Source organism: Nycticebus coucang, chromosome 13 (genome assembly GCF_027406575.1).
Source record: "Nycticebus coucang isolate mNycCou1 chromosome 13, mNycCou1.pri, whole genome shotgun sequence".
NCBI classification, from domain to species: Eukaryota; Metazoa; Chordata; class Mammalia; order Primates; family Lorisidae; genus Nycticebus; species Nycticebus coucang.
Genome location: NC_069792.1, coordinates 11,047,069 through 11,071,104, shown reverse-complemented (window position 1 = coordinate 11,071,104; position 24,036 = coordinate 11,047,069). Strand labels below are relative to the sequence as shown.

The following is a 24,036-nucleotide window of genomic DNA, read 5'->3' as shown; positions in this document are numbered from 1 at the left end:
AAAAAATCTCCCTAAATTATATCTACTTCTCTAGATGGAAACAATTTTTTTCCTTAAATATTTTTAGGAACTACAAGTGCTTGGAAATTTTTCCATTTTGCTGGTAAGGATGAAATATAAAGTAAATACACAGTAGTAAGATTCGGCTAGGGAACTCTTTTTTATTTTGGTGTGGGGGTTTCCCAGCCCTCCCTTTTCTCCTTCCCCTGGCAGCCTTTCTCTTCTAGACCCCTTTTTGGTATTTCCTGGAGGAGGGAGGAAAATAAATACCGGGAGAAAGCCTTAATTATTTTCCAGGCCGGGCACGGGGGTCCTTAGGGTGGCCGACGGTGACTTGCGGGGTTCCGGGCCGTAGGTGCTGCAGGCGGGGCAGTGGCAGCCACCGTGGGGGCCGCCGGGGGTGGGGCGACCTCCGGACCGGCGGGCGGGGGGTGCCGTTACCATTTCCGCGGCTTTGGCCGGGCAACCCCAGGTCCGTTTCCCGCCGTCGGCTCCCGTGGTCCCCAGCCGGGAGCGGAGGGGGCGGATCCTCGCGCGGCAGACACGCCCTGGCCGGGTTTATAACTGGCCCCGCGCCGGCTCCGCCGCGGACTCGGGACTGGCTCTCCGCGCTGGTCGCTGCAGACTCCGGCCGGACGCCCGCCCGGCGCCCGCTCCACGCGCGCTCAGGCCCCACGCGCGCCCGCACTCGCGCCGCCCGTGGTCCCCGCGGCTGCACCCGCGCGCGCTCCCACGTCCACTCCGGCCCGCAGGCCCCGCCGGCCAGCGACCCCAGGGTCCCGCGGCCTCCCCATGGCTGACCTGAGCTTCATGGAAGATTCCGTCCCCTTCCCCGAGAAGGAGGATGATGATGAGGAAGAGGAGGAGGGTGTGGAGTGGGGCTACGAGGAAGGTAACCGGCCACGTGTCGGGGTGTCCGGGGTACCGGACGGCGCGTTGGTGCCCCTCCAAGCTTCGGGGCTCGGAGTCCTGCTGCTTTGCGTGTTCTGAGCACCACCACGTCCCCTCTTTCCCACCCGGTCCCCGGCACTTTTCCCACTCCTGGCGCGCTTCGGGGCGGGAGGCGCTCCTGGGAGGCGTGCCCGCCGCCTGCGATCTCCCGCCGCCTGCGTTCGCACCTCGGGGGTGCCTGCTCTGGGCTGCGGTTCGCACCTGCTGCCGCCTCAAGCCTCGGCTGTCCCTTCTCTGTCTTTCAGTACCCAAGAACCTTAACGGTGCCTTTCACTCAGCACCTTGAATAGGCAGTGCTAGTGAAAGGATTGGTTTCTTGCTTGGTTTGAGGACACAGCGGACAAAAAGTGTTTCTGCCTGTAGTCTTTTGGGGAAGGTTACTCTCAACGCTTAGCTTTCCAAAACTTGTCTCTAATTGGAGACTGAATCAGTGGGTTCAGCGAGGAGTTGCTTTTAAAACACTTAGTTTCCCAGTGGTTCCCTGAAAATTTAGGGCTTCTAATAGAGCTCAACGTTATTGAGATGTTTATGACATATATTAAGACAAATGTAGACTATATTATTTTAATTATAAAAGTTTGGGAAGAGTACATGTGTATATGCACATACATACACTTTAAAATAGTGTATTTGCATTTCTGATAAGAGGCAATTATCAGAATTAGCATCAGAGTTGTTTTTGGCTCACAGGGAGCATGTTGAAGTTACAGCAACCAGTATTTCCCAAGTACTTAGCATAATTGAACTAATGAGCAGAGGAAATTTTTGTGGTATCATTGTTTTCTAATCACTTAAAGATGACTTGAATTTCCTAGAATCATAAATTATTATTACATCTATGTGGACAAGTACAAATTGAATATTTTGTTAGTCCAGGTTTTTTTTTTTTGGCTGGGGCTGGGTTTGAACCCTCCACCTCCAGCAAATGGGGCCAGCGCCCTACCCCTTTGAGCCACAGGTGCTGCCCTAGTCCAGGGTTTTGTATGTGGTATTCACTACCAGATCATTCAAATAACAAACACAAACTCACATGCATTTACCATATTTCATCCCTATAGTGATGGTAGTCATAACCCTCTTCATAATGTCAAGGGTCGTGAAAGTGTTTATACTAGTTTGTACATGTTAAATTGTACTGTAGTTTTGTTTTAATTTGTTTTAATTTATTTCATTTTGTCTTTAGGTGTTGAGTGGGGTTTGGTGTTCCCTGATGCTAATGGGGAATACCAGTCTCCTATTAATTTAAACTCAAGAGAAGCCAGGTATGACCCCTCGCTGCTGGACGTCCGCCTCTCCCCAAATTATGTGGTCTGCCGAGACTGTGAGGTCACCAATGATGGACATACCATTCAGGTCATCCTGAAGTCAAAATCAGGTATTGTAGAAGATAAGTTTGTACACTCTCATAAACTAGAACTCAGCATGGAGTTATGGAACTCTGATTAACTTGGATGATGTTAAAGGTACAACTAACATAGCCCTTTTTTCAGAATACCCTTTATATGTTATAAAGTGCATTTTGGGGGAATTATTTTTTAAAAGTTTGAAATTATGAAAATATCAGTTTGTTGTTCTCCTTCATATGATGTTACTGGAATAACCTTGATTGGGTCATCTTGCACTTTGTGGAATATGAAGAAATTATATGTGAGTATACTCATCCACGTCTCGTCCTAAATTGTTGCTTAGCATAGACCATTTAAATAACCATAATTCTCTCTTTACAACTTTGTAAAACTAGAGAATTATGATTTATTGACATATCTGACATTCCAGTTAGATTTTTCAAGTTAATTTTGTCTTCTATATTAACATGCAAGGAGAATTTTAACTAATAACCATCAAAAACATTTGCTAGACTCAGTCGGAGATTTGAAGGGCAAACAAAACTCTTGCTTTTTTTTTTTTTTTTTACACTCATTTAAGTCTCTCTACTCCCCCAGAACCTATTTGAAATGGATCTGAAATGTCTTATGGAAAAGGTATTGGATAATTATCTGGGAAATTGGTTTTAGCTTAATGAGCTTAAGAAACTTAGAAGAGAGGAAAGCAGATTTTTTTTTTTAAATTAGCATTACTATGATCCTTTTCATGAGAATGATAATTACCTTTCTTGATACGAAGGTAAAATTAGAGTATGTTTAAATATTAGGTAGGACATGCTTAATAAATAGAGACTGGGTGTGCAAATTAATTCCAAATCAATAAAATCGATGTTTTAGACCATAACATCTTTAGGTTTATTGTTACATAAGGCAAGTGTGGATTTACAACTCTGCATTTTTTCATTCACTGTGGATCTTTCTGAACTTTAATTTAGAATACATGAGCTAGTCATAGATTCATGTATTCTTCCTTACTGTTCTGAGGTTAGCCAAGGTGTGGGCATCACCCAAAAGAGATTATGGGTTTTATACATACTTGTGTAGAGTCAAATAGATGTTTCAGATGTAAACTTCCAAACTTAAATTCGATTTTTTTTTGTGGGGGGGGAGGGAGTTTCGCTATGATGGGAAATTATTTATTATTTTATGTATTTATTTATTTATTGTTGGGGATTCATTGAGGGTACAATACAGCAGATTACACAGATTGCATTTGTTAGGCAAAGTCCCTCTTTATTATTTTAAAACTACATTGTAAAATTATTGAATGTTGGCTGTTCTGGCTTATAAAAAACATTTTAGGGAAGTGTGTGTTAATATTTTGATATACCTTTGTACTTCTGGAAATAAATGTTTACCTATCCATACGACAAAAATGGCATTTCGTGTCAGGCAGCCTGGTGAGTGTTGGTTGTACACAGGTGGAGAAGACAGATCTTGAAAATTCATCGTCGAGTGAAAATGCAGTTCTTTGAAGTTCTTGTGTACGTGTGGGAGGCAGGGGTTGTAAAGGACCGCGAGGCACAGAGGAGTGACTGAGGATGAGCACTCGTGCTCCAGTGCCGGCTGGAACTGTTCCTTTGATGTCATTGCTGTTGGACGTCATTTCTGTGTTGTGGGCTCGCTTCCAGTGTTGCTGCTCAAAGACCAAGTGGCGTTCTGCATTCCAGCCTCCCCTGTGTGTCTTATTTTCTTTTTCCTTCGGTTCCTTTTACACTTTTCTCTTTACAGCTGTTGTTTTGATGTTTTGCAGCCATATGCTTTGGCGGGCTCTTTGTTTTAACTCTGTGCTGGGTACTCAATGGCTTCTTTTAATGAGGATACTTGCATCTTTTATTTATCAGAAATGTTCTTATATTTCTTAGATTAATTCACAGATAAATTTTCTGGATTTTCCTCTCCTTTTTCAATAATTCCTACGTTCTCTTTGCCCCTTTCTTCTACTTTCTCTTAGATTTCCTCATATTATAATCTTTCAGTCTTTCCATTATTGAACGCTTAGTTTCTGCTCTTGTAGTTTTAATTTCTAAAAAAGTCATGTTTATTCTATGAATTTTTAAAAGTTTTAAAAACTTAGCATCTAGTATTTATTTCATGGATGTGGGATCTTTCCACACTATGTTTTTATTGCTTTTTTTTTTTTTTTTTCCTGTTACCTGCCTGTCTCTATTTATTCTGGGTTTCCTTTTTCTATTCGTTTTTGTCTCATTTATTTTGGAAATTCTCTTCAAATGGCTAGTGATCTTTGGCTCTTTGTTCATCTTTAAAATGAGTCTAAGGTGCCGATCAGAAGCTCTGTGCACATGGGCAGTGATTGAAATCTGATGGGCTTCCCAGGGACATCGTTAGACAAAGGCCCGCCCGTGTTGTTTGAGCCCTTTTTGTGATTCATCCCAATTCCTCTGGGGTTTGCCTGTCTCCTATTTGTATTTTCTTTTTTGCTTGGGGGCTCAGGGTGGGGTGGGTCACAGCTGGCTTGCTGGTTGTTGGCCACAGTCAGGAGAGCGTCAGCGTTTGGCACATGCACATTCCCTTCATCTTCTGCCAGGGAAGGTAAAAGGTAGCTTCCTGTCCCTGGGGGATGGGATCCGGAGCCTTCATGCTGCCTGTACAGACGTAGTGTCTGCATTTCCTCTGCGCCTCCACATTCAGAGATACTGAATGCTTCCACCTCCTGGGTCTTTCCTGGTGTCTTGCGCTGTTCAGCTGCTATAATAAAATATCTTGGACTGGGAAATTTATAAATAATAGGAATTGATTTCTCACAGTTCTGGAAGCTGGGAAGTCCGTGATCAGGTGCTGGCAGATCTGGTGTCTGGTCAGGCTGCTCTCTGCTCCATAGGTGGCACCTGGCTGCTGTGTCCTCACACATGTCAGACGACTGTGTTGCCTGCCAGCTGGAGGGACCAAAAATGGGTTCCCTCCAGCTCTTTCATAAGAGCCCCAATCCCACTGATAGAGCAGAGCCCTCATCCCTTTCATCTGGCCACCTCCTAAGACCCAGGGGTGAAGTTTCAGCATGAATCTTGGAGGGAACACAAGCATTCAGCCCTAGCACCTGGGTTCTGTGGCAGGAATTGCTTGCCTCTTGTGGCCTTCCTCTTCCTGTAGCTAGTGAGCTTTAGTTTTCTCTCTCTCTCTTTTTTTTTTCTTTTTTTGCAGTTTTTGGCCAGGGCTGGATTTGAACCTGCCACCTCTGGCATTTGGGGCTGGTGCCCTACCACTTTGAGCCACAGTCCCACCCTAGTTTTCTCTTTTTTAATCATCTTTCTAGCCTTCTCCTCCTTATGAATTTTTTTTTTTTTGTTTGTTTGGCATTTCTCTTGTGCGGTTCCCCACCTTCTTATTTATTTTGCCCTGGCAAATTTGTGCCCTTTTTATTCAGTGAGAGTTGAGAGGGGAGAGATCAACCTGTGAGTGCTGTCCTTGGCTAACTAGAGGTGCTCAATAACAGCATGCTGTCTTTGTCTTGAACTTGTGAGCTCAGGTGATCCATCTGCCTCCCAGAGTGCTGGGATTAGAGGCGTGCGCCCCTGCACCAGCTGTCTTTGTAAACAAAAGAAATTCTTTCAAGAAGCACAATTTTTTTTTTTTTAAAGAAATGAAATCTGACTTCACACCACCACTGTGCTGAAACTTAGGCCTCTCTGAGACTGTCAATGACCTGGGCTACAGAGTTTCTTTTTTCTTCTCTTTTTTTTTCTTTACTCCTCATATATAATTTAAATGCTTAGGCTCATCAAGCTAAAGCTTTTAACATCATCTCAATGATGTTATTCTTATATGTTTATCCTATCTGGAGATAATTGCCTTCAAGCCGAGGCTCTTCGTGACCAGGAGTGAGCCCCCTGCCCCTGTTCTACTAGTCCTGCAACTCTGATGGAACTTCTCAGGCTTATCACGCAGATCCAATGGGCACTTTAAAATTCTTACGGTTCTTTAACTCTGTTGCATTTGAAATGAATCTTTGGAAACTCTCCTGTTGGTCTGTGTGCCAAGCAGTCTTCTGACGTTTCTTTCTAATTTCGGCTGCCTTTCTCTGCCAGTTCGTCATGCTCCACTATCCTTAAATAATGGGGTCTCTCATTGTTTCCTCTTGGACCCTTTTCCTATGTGGCATGCACCCACAGACTGCATGCTCCTTTGCCCGGTGCTCTATGTTCCCATAAGACAGCAAATAAGCTTAGGAAAAGGACGGCGGTGGTGGGTTCTCTGAGTGGAATGGGCCCCTGGGGGCAGCCAGTCAGCCTGCCCTGTCAGATCCTCTGCAGCAAGTTGGGCAGTCTTGGCTAGAACAGCTCAGGGAAGGACATTTATTCTTCATAAGGAAATCCATTTGCTTGTAAGTAATTCTAAAAGTCAGAAAGTTCTGTGTTCTCACCCATTGTTTCTGTTTTAGTTCCCATGACCTACACAGAACAGATATCCAGCAAATACTTTCCTTGCACTTGAGAGCCTTTAAAATACTGTCGTCTATCAGGAAGTTGCCATTTTTCCTTGCAGACTTGTTTAGTTTTTCACCTGTTGGTCATGGGATAGTCCTTCATCCTTTAATACTTTATTGATCATTTACTACAGAGTCATTTACTCTCAGGATTTACTTGTCTGTGAGAGCCAGACAAATACTGTCAATGAGAGTGACTCAGAGAGCAAAAGATTGTAAGTAGCTATTGACTCTCTGCTTCACTTGCAGTGTTGAGGGGCAATAGGGCCTGGCGGTGACTGTGAGAAACCAGCAAACTGCAGAAAGTGTGTCTGGTTGGTCAGATATTGAATATGTCAGGAGAAGCTGGATCTATGTACCTGTGAACCAAACATAAGTATTCATTCACTCGTATTATTTGGCCTGCAGGGTGTAGTTGGCAATGTTGGCTTTGCTTTATGCTGGACAGGGTAAATATAGATCAGATCCAAGGCTTGCCCTCAAAGAGGTTACAATGGTAGGTCATAGAAGGTAGGTGTGTAAGGAGAGATTATTTTTGGCGGAAATTATTAGGGAAGGATTTATGAAGGGAGTAGCATTTGGAATAATATTGAAGCATGAATAGCATTTGGATGTGAGGAGCCTGGGATGGGTGGGAAAGGGGTACAGGGTGCAAAAAGACATGGATGTGGAAAGTCCTAGAGATTATCTAAGGAAACACAAATCCTTCACTATAGCTGGAAGGGAAGATTTGTTCATGATAAAGGGAGCTAATGAGAAATATAATAGAAAGGATATGTTGGAGCAAATTCATGAGGGACCCTGAGCAGAGTCTAAAGAGTGTATAACCTTTTTCTTATAGGATAAGGTCATGATTAGCATATTGTTTTAGGAAAATTAACTTGTGGCACTGAATGAGATGGGATCTGAGAGAGACTGAAAGACAGTTTGAAGGTTGGAATAAGAGATTCCATTAACCAAGACCGCAGCCATTGCAGTGTTATTGGAAAAGGAGGAGTGACACAAGAGAGAGGTCTCAGATGCAATCCATAGAACTTCAGAGGTGGTTATGTAGGGCCGGGGAGAGGGAGAAGATATCAGAGAGATGCCCAGGGTGGCGTCCCCACGACTGGACCCTGTCTTGGGTCCTGTCACTGTCCTACCTCTGCGCTGTGTGTGTTTCAGGGTGGCAGAATCCCTCCACATAAGAAGTTGTCCATTGCATTCCAGGTGAATGGAATGGACAACTGGACCAGATTATGGGCCTATTATTTTGAGTATGGAGAATTTATGAAGGCTGCCACATAGATCATTAAATTTCTTAGGAGGAAAAATGGATTACTGTACCTTAGGAATATTAATATTTAAGGTACACAGACAAATTAAAATTGAACATCTTTACAGTGGTATACAGAGTAGTGTAAATTTAAAAATGTGATTATAATTTCTAGCCTGAGTGGTTTGATACTTAAGTATTGAGAATGTGGGTGACTGCCTGGGCTTGTAGCGTAGAATCGGACTACAAGCCGTGTCTTAAATGGAATTTTTAATGGATCATCATTATGAGAGAAATTGCTAATCAAGATGGGTCATATGTGCCCTTTGCTGTCACTTATTACAGAAACATTAATTAGGATATTTTACTTCTGGGTCTCTTACAATTCTTAATACTAATTTTAGGCTAAGTGATTATTGCCATTAATCATCTCTCCCCCACCCCAAATGTGACAACTCTTTATAGTGTTTCTTAGCAACCTTGATGATTTGAAGATGAAATTTTCAAAAGTATCTTAAAATTATTTTCACTGAAGGAGAGGCTCTGTTTTTTATTTATATGACATGACCGGGCTGAATTTCTTTGTGATTATTTTTATTATTGGATGACTCTGAATTACCTGGGCCGTTGCTGAAACTTGCTTTGCTCACGTTCCACTTTGCCCAGCTTGACTGCTCTGCTTGCTGTGCTGTCGCTGTGATCTCTACCCTGGAGAGCTGAAGATATTTATTTAATATGAAATAAAGCTGTAGGTTAAAACCACAAGACAGTAAAAACTAATTGAAAAATTTTTACTTTTAATTTTAAGGCTTTAAATGTTAAAAAGAACTGATGAATATTATTTTTGGAAGGTTTTAAAATGCATTTGGGATTCCTTAAATGTGAATCAAAAAATCTTCAAGCATATTAAGAATGAACTGTGTGGGCTGTGGGTCTTTCGCAGGATGTGTCAGGGACCCGCTGGTGCTGGCCTCCCTCTGTGGAGGGGTGCGGCTCTCACTGTCTCTCTCTGGGCTGGGACAGCAGCTGGGTGGACTTGCCCGTTGTTATTCTGTCACCTGCGCCAATTCCCTGTAGGGTCAACTCCAGCTCCTTAGTGTAGGCTACACGTCTCCTGATGCCCCTGCTGAACCTGCCTTTGATCATCGGTAATTCTGAGTTTTTCTCTTGGACGACACTTACATTGCAGAGCCTCTCTCAGCTTGTTTGCTCTGCTCTGAATGCATTTTCCACTATTCGGAGCAGACTCCTCTGGACTCAGCTCAGCTCTCGTCTTCTCGGGGCAGTCCTCTCCGACGCTGTGATCCCTGCTCCTTCCTGGCTTGTCCCTTGCTGGCCGGCCTCTCATTACCTGCGCACTTTCCTCTCCGCTCCGGGTGTGTTCTGTTTACACACTGAGTTTGGTTTCTGGAGAACTGAGAGTGCCCAGCCTGCTCCCACACTGGGTTCCTCTCACTTTATACAGTCAGTGGTCAGCACATGGCCAGGCGTGGAGTTGTTTGCACAATGTGTGTGTTGAGCTCACCTGAAATGAGGGGAATAAGCCTTGAACCGATTTGCCAGCCTTTAATTATCTGGTAAATGTGTTTTCAGCAAAGAATTGTAGCAGCTTAGATGGACTAGAGAAATGTATATACATGTCAAGTCTTTACGGGGTTCTCAGAACCCGCAGGAGCTTCCTCAGGGAACACTTTATGTATCTCCTGTGCCTATTAAATAGCATTAAAGAAATGCTTTTCTCAATGGCATCAACTTATTTTTTATTCTTTTCACAAGTTTGTTATTCTAAGGAAATTCAGCTTGTCATCTAATTTCATGTTGTTTCACTGTGATTTTATTGAACCTAATGACATCACAACTAATAAACCTGCCTGGTAACGGCCAAATGTCACTCAGCAAAATTTGATCTTCATAAATGTAGGAAACTGTACCCTTTTTTTTTTAGTATGACTGGATTCCTCATAAAAAGTATGTAAGCTGTAAAAAGGGAGAATAATGCCTTAAGAGGATGTTGCCAAGTGGATAAAACAGAGTGATTATTTATTTTTAGTCTATAAACAATCATTCTTGGGGGATGAACAGGTAATGCTTTTACCTGGCACTTCGTAAAACTCTTAGTTCAGCATTTGGGCATTTTTTATGGCTTTGTATGGCCACATGACTTTAGTGTGGTTTAACTTTGGATTATTCATCTGCAGCAAAAGTGAAAGGTACCCAGAGCCTGACTCAGGCTGGAAGCGGCCTCTTTGTCACCTCTCCCTGGAGAACCAGGCCTGGGCAGAATGCCTCCCTGTCTATGTTCCTTTCTTATATTCTGTTTCCTCAGAATCTAAGATCCATGAGGATCTTCTTGTGTTTCACTGTAATTTTATTCAATCTAATGATGTCACATCTAATACACCTGCCATGTCATGGCCAAATCGCTTAGAAAAATCTGATGTTCATAAATGTATGAATGTACATTTCAGCCTAAAAGAATGTAAGGTACAAGGCCAGGGAATTTTGCCTATTTTGTCAAAATCAATGTGTCCTAAGTATTTAATCCAGGACCTGGTACAATGTAATAGAAAATATCTATTGGAGGGATGAGTAAATGGACTCCCAGGGGCCTTGAACTCTGCCAAAATATGGATTTGTACAGTTTGAATTTCTAGGGCATTTACAAGATAACCTCTATATCCATCATTTTCAAGGAAAAGACTTCATTGCTGTTAAATTGGGCATTGATCATGTGGGGAGTATTTTTTCAGGCATGAATCCTTTTAGTCTCTCTCTTTTTTTTTTTTTTTGCAGTTTTTGGCCAGGGCTGGGTTTGAACCCGCCACCTCTGGCATATGGGGCCAGCGCCCTACCCCTTTGAGCCACAGGCACCGCCCTCCTTTTAGTCTCTTAAAATTACTGTCAAGACCAACTGTGTCATCCATTTCCATGAGAAAATAATGATTTGCTTTGTAACAGTTTCAGAAACACTGTGTGTATGTGTGTGTTGGGAGAGCCTGTGACGAAGAGGTTTTGGGGAAAGATCTTTTTTTTCCTTCTTTTTTTTTTTTGTGACAGAGTCTCTCTTTGTCACCCTTGATTGAGTGTTGTAGCATCATAGCTCACAGCAACCTCAAACTCTTGGGCTCCAGTGATCTTTTGCCTCAGCCTCCCTAGTAGCGGGGACTACAGGCGCCTGCCACGAAACCTGGCTATTTTTAGAGATTGTGTCTCTTGCTCAGGCTGGTCTAGAACTCCTGAGCTCACCTACCTCAGCCTCCCAGAGTGCTAGGATTATTGGTGTGAGCCACTGTGCCCGGCCTTGGGAAAGATCTTTTAAATCCTCTTTTTTATTTTACATGTGCTTTATCTCATGATAGTCCTTTTCCTAGCAATGTGGAGCTAGGCCTTCTCTGAGTCAATTTTATCACCTTGTTTTAAACACAAAGTGTTACAGAGCTCGCCCACTGAAGCCTTGGGTTAGGCTTTTGCTGCACCTGGTGAGGGGTGTATTCTCTATTATAGGAGGGTCACTACAAAAGTTTCGAGACAGACTGTGTTATGGTGCATTATTCTACTTCTTCTTTTTTTGTTTTTTTTTTGTGGTTTTTGGCCGGGGCTGGGTTTGAACCCATCACCTCCGGCATATGGGACCGGCGCCCTACTCCTTGAGCCACAGGTGTGGCCCTGTTCCACTTCTAAGAAAACACAGTTGACAGCGTCCTTCCTGATTGATCTGTGCAGGTTTCAACTTGCTCTGCTTATCGGTGTTGCTGGGAGGGCAGCGTTTCTGTCCATGCAGGTTTTATGTTTCTTGATTTTTGTATATCTCAGAACTTTCGTAATGTCATTTTGATGACACAGGCTGGGGTGTCGTGTGGGACTTAGAAGAATCTTTCCCCCTTTTTTTCTTTCTGGCTTGGAAGGTGAGGTACATAGTGGGTAGACTCCCAGCTCCTTCCTGGTTTTTCTTAAGACCAAACTTGGACAGCCAAGGGACGGAGCGAGTTGCGAGGTTATTTAGAAATTGTGGCACTCAGGTTGGAATAAAAACATTTTCTACATTCTGAAATCCCCAGACTGGATGTTTACTGAAGAGGGAGAAAGAGTGAGCCTGCACTGCTATTCTAAATCTCTCTAAGCCTTTTTGATCCATGTATCAAACGAATTTTTTTTTTTTTAATTGTATTTCTCCCAGGAGGAACTGCAGCTTAGAATCTAGGCTTAGAGATTCATCATTTTTTAGTTCATTCTTGCAGATATTGAAATTTGGGTTTCCCTTTACCCCTGAGATGTGGGTCAGGAGATTGGGGTTCCAGGTAGTGTCCTTGTGAGCAGGGGTGACTGGCAGATCATGCCGAGCCCCCCCATCCCACTCTCCTGCCCTGGCAGTGGGGATGACAGCACTGACCTGGCAGACTTGCAGTGTGACCCACGTCAGTCCAAGCCTGAGAAAGAACACTAAAGTCACGTGAGACGGTCTTATCTTAAAAGCCACACGTCTTGCCTCCCCTTCCCCTCAATGGGAAGTTTATCCACTTGAAAAATTAAATTTGCTGTTTGCTGCAGACGCTCTTCTTCTTCTTTGTTTGAGCTGGTGGAAAGCTTAGAACCAGATTTGTAGGGCTCCTAGCAAGGACTTCACGTCCTCCATCGTGTACAATAGCCTAATTTTTCCATCTGTTTCTCTGATTCTCTTTATTCTTCCTAGTTTATGCTGTCTGACTGTTTATTGTAACACATGTACCTTAACATAGCAGTCTTAAATACTGTTTGGAACATGTTATTAGATGAAAAACCAATCAAACAAATAAATAATGCCATATTAGTTCGCTTTCTTCTTTGAATTTTAGGGTAAGGATGAGTGATCAAACTCTTTCTCCAGAGAGCTTGGGACTCTCTTATGTCCTCCTCAAAGGAACCTAAGTGTGAACAATAATCTGTTTCTTTTCTTTTCTTTTTTTTCTGAGACAGAGTCTCACTCTGTCTCCGTGTGTAGCATGCTGTGGCATTGTTGTAGCTCACGGCAACCTCAAACTCTTAGGTTTAAGCAATCCTCTTGCCTCAGTCTTCCAAATGGCTGGGAATATAGGCACCCGCCACAAAGCCCAGCTAGTTTTTCTATTTTTAATAGAGACGGGCTCGCTCTCTTGCTCAAGCCGGTCTCAAATTCCTGAGCTCAGGCTATTCACCTGTCTGGGCCTCTTAGAGTGCTAGGATTATAGGCATGAACCACTGTGTGGGGCCTAATCTGTTTCAAAGAGCCTGCTTCTAGGGTGAGGGAAGATTTTGTTAGCTAAATAACCTAAAATTCTTAGCTGATACTGTTTAGAATTGGGAGTTGCTAGAGGGAAAGTGCCCTAAATTAAATAACATTCAATTGTGTTGAATTTGGCCATTTGATTATCGTAAACTGTGTTTCAAGTTTGTATGTACACATGCTATCAGGAGGTTTTTAACTAACGAGTCTTACTGCTTGAAGATTGGTTCTTGTGCAAATGTATTTTTCATCAATCTTAGTGTGTCTCTGGGATAAAGACACATAACTTTGGGATGAAGTTCTGGATCTCACTCAGAAATGAGAAAAAAAACTGGGCCTTGTGGGACTGATGTTAATGACTTTGAGTATCATTAATATTTTGTCACAATTTTATTTTGTTTGCATTGTTTGTGATGCTGAACGGTTATCTACTTTTGAGGAGTGGTTTCATTGTTGATTGAGTTAACACTAATCAGTCCTCGTCAAGGATAATTTTGTTAATCTGCACACCTATTCTCTAAATTGAAAGACTACTAGTACAAATGGATGATCTGCAAACATGGTTTAATTTATTGACCGACAGGTCTATAAATAGCAAACTCTTGGTTAGTTTGAGTGTAAACCGTATCTTGTCTCCTTATCAGTGCTAGGCTTAACTCTGAGGAGTTTGTCTCCTTTATCTACTAGTGAGCTGAAAACACACAGGAAGTTAAAAATATACATATCAGTACTAAGTTTTTCAGTTTTTTAATTTCCATTATATCTGAATGGCTAGTACCAGAATTTCTGCCAAACTCAGTTTAAATTTACTTCAAAGTCATGATACAGTTCTCATTTTGGCATTGTGAATTTAATTTATAGAGCTCATGAGAGCTTTTATAGCCAGGGGGGAAAAAAGGCTATAATGTTCTAATAAATTTGGAACGTAATTCAATAAAATTTATTTTCTTTTTCAGTGCTATCGGGAGGACCCCTGCCTCAAGGGCATGAGTTTGAACTGTATGAAGTTAGATTTCATTGGGGAAGAGAAAACCAGCGTGGTTCGGAGCACACGGTTAATTTCAAAGCTTTTCCCATGGAGGTAAGAATAACAAATCATCTTATAAAAATTTTGTTCAAATAAACTGTTAGTGATTTACTGAAAATGATTTAGTGTAAAAGTAGATACATATCTCTTTAATTTTATCGATTTATACTAAAATAAAGTGCTTCGTGCAATGTAAGCCTGGGGCAGCGGTGAAGATTCTCATTTACTTTAATGGGCTTTGAGCAGCGTGTTTCACGGCACACTTGAACCTATAGTTTAGCTTCTGTAGAACACTTAAATTATGTTGATCAAAAAAATAGTAAAAAATAAGAATATATTTACTGTGCTTTGAACTTCTTTCAAAAATAATTTAATTAATGATCTTTAAAATATTTTGTGGCACACCTAAGATCCTGGTGAGCCAGGGTACACGGATTGAAAAATCACTGGCTTAAAGTGCGTGCATGAGCACTTGGCCAAAATGGTAATCTACAAAGTTTCATCCCGGTATTATTATTATTATTGTAAAAATCCCGCTTCTCTGCAAACTCAGTAGGCCACCTTTGTGGGTGTGTGTTATGGGCTGGAAATAAGCTGAAAACAAGTAACTGCTGGAAAAACCTCAAGAATCATTAAAAGTATAGGTTAGCTAGTTTAAAATTGGTAGTTTGGTTTATTTTACCCTGTGCCATGAGGGGAAGGGAGGGAGAAAGGATGAAAGAGAAATGTGTTTATTTTTATTATTATTATTATTGTTTTGGTTGGGGCTTGAACCGGCCACCTCCGGCATATGGGGTCAGAATCCTACTCCTTTGAGCCACAAGTGCCACCCCGAGAAATGTTTTTAGAGTGACTCTTTTGTATGAAGAATTCCCTTTTCCCCCGTTTACCTGTTCAATTATCTCTGCTCTTTCATCAATATCCTGTTAAACTATGATGTCTTCTATGGGACTTGTCTGAGTTTCTTCCTGAACTCGTTTCTCCCTTTCTGTTCCCGATGTGCTCCTTAGGTCACTCCTATTGTCCTGGCCCCAGGGACTGTAACCTTTATTGCCCAGGGTGTCTTTCTCACTGACTGTGTGCTGCTAAAGGCGGGGTCTCCCTCCCCCTCCTTCCTCGATGCCCATCACGTGGCCCACTGCCTGGCACATTGTAGACAAATGATGCGTGTTGGTGAAATTGAGGTGGCCCTGCTGGTCCAGGGCTTGTTGATATTTCCGTCTATAAGGGACCTCAGTTCACCCTAGAAAATAGCCCTTTGCTGGCAGGAAAGAGCATATTTTGGGGGTGCTGGATGCCAGTTTCCTTCTCTGTCATTCTCAACTGCACATATGCTTACTATTAAATATAGAATTATAATTATTAAAAATATAGATCAATAATAATATAATTAATATAATATTAATTAATATTAATATAATTAATAATATTCTATATTAATAATATAGATTAATAATTATTTAATTATTATATCGTGGCCAGATACCATATCCTCTACCTTCTCAGTGCCTGGAAATCACCACTATTCAATTGTACACAAGTGATACATGTACTTTGGAGAATTAAGTTGAAGCGCTTTTCAGTACTACTTTATAATTAAAAAAAAAAGACCCTCTTTGGAAATTCAGGGTATTCTTTTCATTCAAAACATCTCACTTAAAAAAGTGAGATGTTATATATTTTAAGCCTGGAGAGAGAAAAACACTGTTGTAACCGGTTTGTTGAAGAGTATGGGACGGTGAAACAGAAAGAGGAGGCAGCTTCTTAAAGGCCTTGATGGGAAGACCTTCCGATGGGGCCTTTCCGGGAGCTGGTTTCCCGATGCCTACAGTTAGCTGCTCCTTTCTCCCTTCTCATGACAATTCTGTGTCACCTCTGACTTCTGCCCCATCCTTAGCCAGCCTGAGAAGGAAAAGTTAACACCAGAATGCATCCAGGAGAGAGGACACAAAAGAATTCAGAACAATGAATCCTCCTGAGTGGTGGAGGAGCAGAATGAGGGGCAGGATCAGCCTGGAAGGCTGGGGCCTCCATCCTGCCGTCTTCTTGGGGTCCGAAAGGCCATTTCCTCGGTTCATCTCAGTCAGACAGACCCTAGTAATGCAGAGATTTAGCGAGAGTTGAGCATAATTGCATGGGCAAGAACTTCTGCACAGAAATTTTTTGGCTTTGCTTGTAACACCCAGATTTACAGCCTTGGAAAGTTTAATTAGGTTAGGGAGTCAGCCATCTGTGCTCTTGCCTCTGCAGTCAGATAGTACTTTTCTGGACTAAATGTCCAGCCTGGTCTGGCTACTTGGTGGCATTTTTAACTGGTCTGGTCCATTAAGCACAGGTCATGGTTTGTTTTGAGTGAAGATTAAATTCTGGTAGTGAGGCTTTGTTTCTACAGAAATATTTATATTTAGGATAATGGAATTGCTGAACGCATTTTTTCTAAAATAGGCGATGAATAATATTTGTACTCTTTGTTATCCCAGATTATCCCTGAGGCAATCCCAGAGACAATCATCCCATGTTTGTTTTAGGCTCTATCAAGTTTGTAAATGGTATGGGTGTGCGGAATTAGAGGAAAAGCTCTCCAAGCCAGGATTGTTTAATTTTTTATGGAGACTGTGAATGCTGAGCTGGGTTTTAAGGATGAGAGGGCCTTTGTGATGTGGCGAAAGAGAGGAGAGAGGGTGTCCACCTGGATGAACATTTGGGAGTGACTAATGCAGAGTTAGGCAAATAACTTAGTACTGGCCCCTTGGTCCTGGTCCTGAACTGCTACCCGGGGCCACCCCTCAGACACAAAGTCGTGACCAAAAGGGCAGTAGAGAGTAAGAGCAGGTACCCTTTGGGTAAAATTTTTTTTTTCTGAGCACATATTTAGTTTACATTTTAAGATCAACTTTAATCTCAAAATCACATGTCCTTGCATCTAATTTCTTTTGTTGATTTCACTTTAAATGGATGGTTTGTGAAAAACAAACACTGTAAGTACATATTTACCATGTCTGTTACATATAACACACAAGATCAACTTTTAACAAAGAGTCACTGACCTCTTTCCTCTCACCAAAGTTACAAAGGTTTAAACCCCCCCCCGAATATATTTTTGATACCCTTAGTAGTGAGCACTAAGACTGCTTCAAAATTGACACAATTTATGACTTTAAACTATTTAAACTGAGGCTCTTTCAATAAGCAAGGTGGCTAAAGCATGCCATTTGTGTTTTCCTTCTTGAGACCTTCAGTTTTCAGACACACACATGCTTCCCCAGCCGTATGATGCTCAGCACACGTTCATCTTGTAAACCTGAATTCCAGCATGAATACTCCAGGGTATGCTTCAATGACGCTGCCTTAACAAGAGAGAAACTGTTACCCCCAAGTACATATATTAGCATATTCTTATAAATGTCCGGCTGATGTTCGCAAGCTGGAATTCTTTTACTTAATGTGTAGATTTTTTGCATTGTGGGAGTCAATCAAAGAGAACATTGTAGGTTTAAGACATATTTGAGAGCCACTAAAATTAATTCTTGGGGTGGCGCCTGTGGCTCAAGGAGTAGGGCGCCGGTCCCATATGCCGGAGGTGGCGGGTTCAAACCCAGCCCCGGCCAAAAACCGCACAAAAACAAAAAAAAAATGTAAAAAAAAAAAAAAAATAAAATAAAATTAATTCTTGTATGTTTATTTTTCTGGTAGCTGTGGAGTCTTGTCATTCTCTTTGGACATTATTAGATGTCTTAGCTCATGAAGTCCAACTTTAATGCTACATGAATTTTTTGCCATTTTGCTGATACTGGTATGCTCCCTGAGCTCATCATTTCATTGAAATTTTTTATTCCATTCACATTAAACCTCAAACTCTTGGGCACAAGAGTTCTTTTTTTTTTTGCAGCCTTTGATCGGGGCCGGGTTTGAACCTGCCACCTCCTGTACATGGGGCTGGCACCCCACTCCTTTGAGCCACAGGCACTGCCCTATTCCATTCACATTAAATTTTGTTGCAAACCTGAGGCTTCTGGGTATTTAGGCGCACCCACATTCTACAGGGTGTCCCAAAGATCACCTTACATACATAGGGAAAGTGGAAAATTGTAGCTGAATGTACCTTTATTTACAAAATAACCATTACAAAGTTTTAAAGAATATTTCTCTATGTGTTGGTATATAAATATAAAATATAATATGAGTTTGTTAATTTTTCCCATGTATGGCAACTTTTGATACACCCTGTACTTTCAGGCAATATATACTTTTTTTGTAATTTGTGGACACTCCTTCAAAGCAGCCTAACTCTGTGGTCTGTGTAATTCTTGGTAAATTATTACAAATACTTACACTTGAATAGCTTCTCTCATAATTCCAGGGGAGAGTACTTTCCAGGCATTTAGGCTTTATGCTGGGTCAGTAAAATTTAAAAAAAGGGAAATGATGAGGAGACCAACAAAGTGGCCAAGTTTTAATTTTTCTAAATAAGAACATTACTTACTCTCTGCTGTCCCATCATTTTATAAAGAGAGAATCTTCTGGCTGGACGTGGTGGCTCACGCCTGTAATCCTAGCACTTCAGAGGCCGAGGTGGGCGCATTGCCTGAGCTCACAGGTTCGAGACCAGCCTGAGCCAGAGCAAGACCTCACCTCTAAAAACAACAGGGTGTTGTGGCAGGCACCCATAGTCCCAGATACTCGGGAGGCTGAGAATTGCTTGAGGCCTGGAGTTTGAGGTTGCTGTGAGCTGTGATGCCATAGCACTCTACCCAGGTGACATAGGGAAACTCTGTCTCATAAAAAAAAAAAAAAAAAAAAAAGAAAAAAGAATCTTCCACAGCCAAATGTAGGAAGGATATCACCTCAGACTAAAGCTTGGACCCATAAATTGAATAGTTTAGCTTGTTAAAAAGCTACATCATTTCACCGTAGATGAATGACAGTTTTGTCAGGGGTAGTCACTGATACTGACCACTGCCTGTGGGCATGTGTGCTGCATCCAACTTTCTTGTCCTTTGGGCCTAAAAGTCTATGATTTAAGAGTGAATTGCCATTTTCATATTATGGGCCAGAACCTTATGTCTTTAGATTGTATTTATAAAGCGGCTATTGGCTCTGTGAACTCAGAAAGGGCTCAGTGATAATTGAGCTATGTACCAGCTGATTATAGAAAGTTCAGTACATTAAGTAATTAGAAAGAACAATGTTCATTGTACAGAACAAGATTCTTTAATTGTGAGGAGTCCAGGCCTTGGTCACAAAATAGGCCAACAAAAATATTTTGAAGACTGTGTCTTTAATGTGCCAATCTTGAAAGTTACATTTTCCCATTTTGAAATCCCCTCCCCTCAAAGTTTACTAGATCTCCAGATACCCTACATTTTTTCTTTCTTTTCAGGCATGTGGTAATGTCTGCCAGGTAACTGTTCTCTTAGTAAAAATGAACTGGACTTTAATGTTGCGGCCTCCCAGGTCAATTACATATTCACCTGACAGAAAGACATTTATCTTTATTCACTTATTTTACTGTACTGGGGAGATTCTAAGTAGCATTTTCCTAGTTAGTAGTGAAATGATGACTTTTTCTGGTTAGTTTACTTCCAAAAACACCTCAAATAGAGCTTCATGTTCGCAAATCTCTTCTAACATAGGGACTTCCATTGACTTTCTAAGGAAATGAAATTGATGACGTTAGTGAGACCGAATGTTATGAAGATTAGACATAGAGGATATATTGTTAAAGAAGTTTAAATTTAGGGTGGCTCCTGTGGCTCAAAGGAGTAGGGCGCCAGCCCCGTATGCCGGAGGTGGTGGGTTCAAACCCAGCGCCTGGCCAGAAACTGCAAAAAAAAAAAAAGAAGTTTAAATTTACAACGAACTTTCGAGATCTAGTCCAAACCCCTACTTAACATAGGAGAAATCTGAGGGTTCAAAAGGTTAAGGGTTTCAGGGTAACTTATAGGAAACTATATGCATGGCACGGATGAAGAAGAGTATAGTTTTTTAATTGAATATTTGTTTTATTTTTTATTTTTATTTTTTGGCTGGGGCCAGGTTTGAACCCTTCACCTCTGGCATATGGGGCCGGCACCCTACTCCTTGAGCCACAGGCACTGTCCTAAGTATTTGTTTTAAGAAAGAATTTTTGGTCGGGCATGGTGGCTCACACGTGTAATCCCAGCACTCTGGGAGGCTGAGGCAGGTGCATTGCTTGAGCTCAGGAGTTCAAGACCAGCCTTAGCACAAGCAAGATCCTGCCTCTACTAAAAGAAAAATTAACTGGGCCCTGTGGCAGACTCCTGAGTGGTTCTAGCTCCTTGGGAGGCTGAGGCAAGAGGATTGCTTGAACCCAGGAGTTTGAGGTTGCTGTGAGTTATGATGCCATGGCACTCGATATAAGGTGACCAGTCGAGAGTGAGACTTTTGTCTCAGAGGGAAAAAAAAGGACTTTCTTCTATTAGTGCTCTTTTTGCTAATAGTTTAGAGAGTGGTTCTCAACCTTCCTAATGCCGGGACCCTTTAATACATTTCTTCATGTTGTGGTGACTCCCAACCATAACATTATTTTCATTGCTACTTCATAACTGTCATTTTGCTACTGCTATGAATCGTAATGTAAATATCTGATAGGCAGGATGGTGTTGGGCGACCTCTGTGAAAGGGTCGTTGGACCCCCAAAGGGGTTGTGACCCGTAGGTTGAGAACTGCTGGTTTAGAGGAAAGAGAGACACGATGGGCTTTGTCTTTGCGCCCTCTGTCCCTGCAAGCTGCCCAGCTTCAGAGGGAGGCATATTTTTGCCTCGCATAGGAGGGTACTAGTGAGACTGGCACTCTTCCCTTACTTTACAGGCTCTGAAGCCAAAAATCGATGTGGCATCATGAAGGTAAAGGAATGGACATTGAGAAGGTGGAACCTTTGCTGTTTCCTGAGAACTGGTGGGATTTAATGGATGGCCTAGTTCTGCCCACTTTAGGGATGCACTCACCTGGTCTGGAGAGAAAGATACCCAGCTCAGGCTCACACACCTCAGAAGTATCCCATGACCTGACTTCTGTTCTAGGAAGTGCTTTTTTCACCTTCCAAAGCCAATTTTTTTTGGTTTTTATTGTTGGGGATTCATTGAAGGTACACAGAACCAGGTTACATTGATTGCTTTTGTTAGATAAGGACCCTCTTATAAGAGTGTCCTGTCCTTAAAAGGTGAACTACACCCCTTGTTTTCCCACCTCTTCCCTTTCTCTGCTCTCCCCGTCCCCCACTCACCATATACTAGGACCTTAATTGTCCTCATATCAGAACTGAGTACATAGGATTCTTGTTTTTCCATTCTTGTGATGCTTCACTAAGAATAATGTGTTCCACATCCATCCAGGTTATTATATAAGAGGTAAAGTCTCCATCTTTTGTAGTGGCTGAGTATTATTCCATGGTATACAGGTTCCACAGCTTATTAATCCATTCCTGGTTTGGTGGGCTTTTAGGCTGTTTCCACATTTTGGCAATTGTAAATTGAGCTTTAACGAGGAAAATCAACTCTAGTTTGAGGCTTTATTTGCAACTGTACTTAATACTTGGATTAAGGTTGCTTTAGAGGTTTAAAAGAAAGATTTCCATTAAGAGGAGTTAGCCCTGATGTTAAAGGAAATGATTTGAAATTTGACTGTTTAGCTTCTCTGGGAGATTTTATTATTTTGACCAGGAAAACGACTATCTTGTCTCTAAATATAATAATTATTATGGTTATTATCATTCAGTACCCTGGAATCTCCTACAGGGCTAGCAGATAGAGCCTTATGGATAAACAGATGAAGGAATTAGAATCTTGTATAATGGTCTCTTCAGTGCTCATAACTTGGAAACTCCCTCTCACATCCTGGCAATACAATGAAATCAAAAGAAAACAAATTTTATGTTTCCTGAATTCTAATGAACCCTTGCATTTTTTACTCTATAAAAGTCATGGTTTCTTCTTTGATTCAGCATTTTTATTTTTTCATTTATTAAAATCTATCTAGTCCAGAAACCTAGTGAATAGAAAATATAATGTTGGACAAACAGGAATGTTCTTTTAGCTACTAAAAACTTACCATTCCCACTTAGAAATAGAAGTGTGTAAAGCCAACTTTACCTTTGAGAAGTCACTGTGAGCCTGCCTACCTTTGATTATGTAAGTATTTCTTTTAGTAGATTATTCTTTATCACTGAAGATAAGAAAAAGGTTGTATTGGTCAACTAAATTTGAAAGAAGCATTTATATTATAACTGATTTTATGATGTAAAGAAAATTTGTGGAAAAATTAAAAATTAGTTCCTATAAATGAGTACTATATGTATTATAATTAGTGTATGGGTAGTTATAGACTTGCTACAAGTTTAGCCTCAGAAATGGCCCATAAAAATATTTTTAATTGAGTTCTAGTAGAGCTAAATTCTACAATAAAATGAATTCCCTCTCAATAGTACTTCAGACAATAGTCTCTGATTTGCATATGTAGTATGTTAATATATAGTATGTTTAGGGTAGCCATCTCTAAATAACTCGTATCCATCAATTCATCCTTTTTTAAACCTGTCCGTCCATCCATATGTTCATCAGAAAGTATTTCATGAGAATTGGCTGTTAAGGTCCTGGATGTGCTAAGGAGAAATATCTATCTTTGTGCCCCAGGGTGGGGCACACAGGTATCTGTGTTGGTAATGACTGGTGGGTCAATTCTTGGGCCTCCATGTGGCTTGCGTGGATGTCAGTAATGTCAGTGGTGGACCAGGCGAGTGGGCAGGGTCGTTGGCCCCTGGGAAGTTGGAATGACATGAGCAATTGGAGAGTGGCAGGACATTTCTTTGGGTTCCAAGTGGTGTGCATTGATGTTGGCCGTGTCTGTCACGGACTGGGTGGGACAGTGTTTATGCCTGCAGGTGATGCTTGCAGATAAGTGCTAGCTGAAATGGTAGTAGACAGGAGTTTGGGCCCAATCTCAGGACCCTCGGAGCAGTGATTGAGCACCCAAAGTGATAAATCGGTTTGGAAATCTCCAGGACTCTGGTATTACATATGTGCTCTGTCTCATAAGGGTGAACAACACATGTGTTTTAGGATACCCAGTTGATGCCTAAAGCTATGGGTAGTACTTTATATACAGGCGATCCCTGAGTTACAAACAGATGAGTCTGACTTATGTATGACTCACACTTATGAACAGAGGCTATTACTGTAAGTCTCTGAGTTAGAAACATCCTACTTACATTTGAATTGCACTTATAAATGGAGGCTCTCACAGGTGTTGGATAAATGTACCTGTTCCAACTTACATACAAATTCAACATAAGGGGAAACCTATAGAACGTATCTCAATCATAACCTGGAGAGTGCCTGTACTGTTCTTTTCTGACATAGATATATACTGACATAGATATATATGATAGATATATATGATAAGGTTTAATTTATAAATTGGGCATAGTAAGAGATTATAATAACTAACAAAATAATAAGACAGAACAACTATAACAACATGCCAGCATCATTACTCTTGCACTTTGGGAACAGTGGTAAGGAAAATAAGGATTCCTCGACCATTAGTGCTACGATACCACAACAGTGGATCTGATAACCAAGCTGCCTGCTAAGTAACTAATGTGTGTGGAGTGTTTATAGCATGGGGTAATTTATTGCTCAGTAGGGGCAGAGTATGTGGGGGAAAGATTTCATCAGGCTACTCAGAGTTTAAAACTTATGACTTTTTTATTTCTGG

At 41.5% G+C, this 24,036-nt stretch overlaps 1 protein-coding gene across 1 annotated transcript in view; it reads left to right on the top strand.

The window, feature by feature from the left end:
• The first annotated feature begins 597 nt into the window (after window positions 1-597).
• Window positions 598-24,036, top strand: part of CA8 (carbonic anhydrase 8) — a 119,033-nt gene continuing 95,594 nt past the window's right edge. The window contains exons 1-3 of the mRNA XM_053559306.1: window positions 598-892; window positions 2,135-2,326; window positions 14,231-14,355. Coding sequence (XP_053415281.1) covers window positions 793-892; window positions 2,135-2,326; window positions 14,231-14,355 — 417 coding nt within the window. The 5' untranslated portion in view covers window positions 598-792. The remainder of the gene's footprint in view (window positions 893-2,134; window positions 2,327-14,230; window positions 14,356-24,036) is intronic.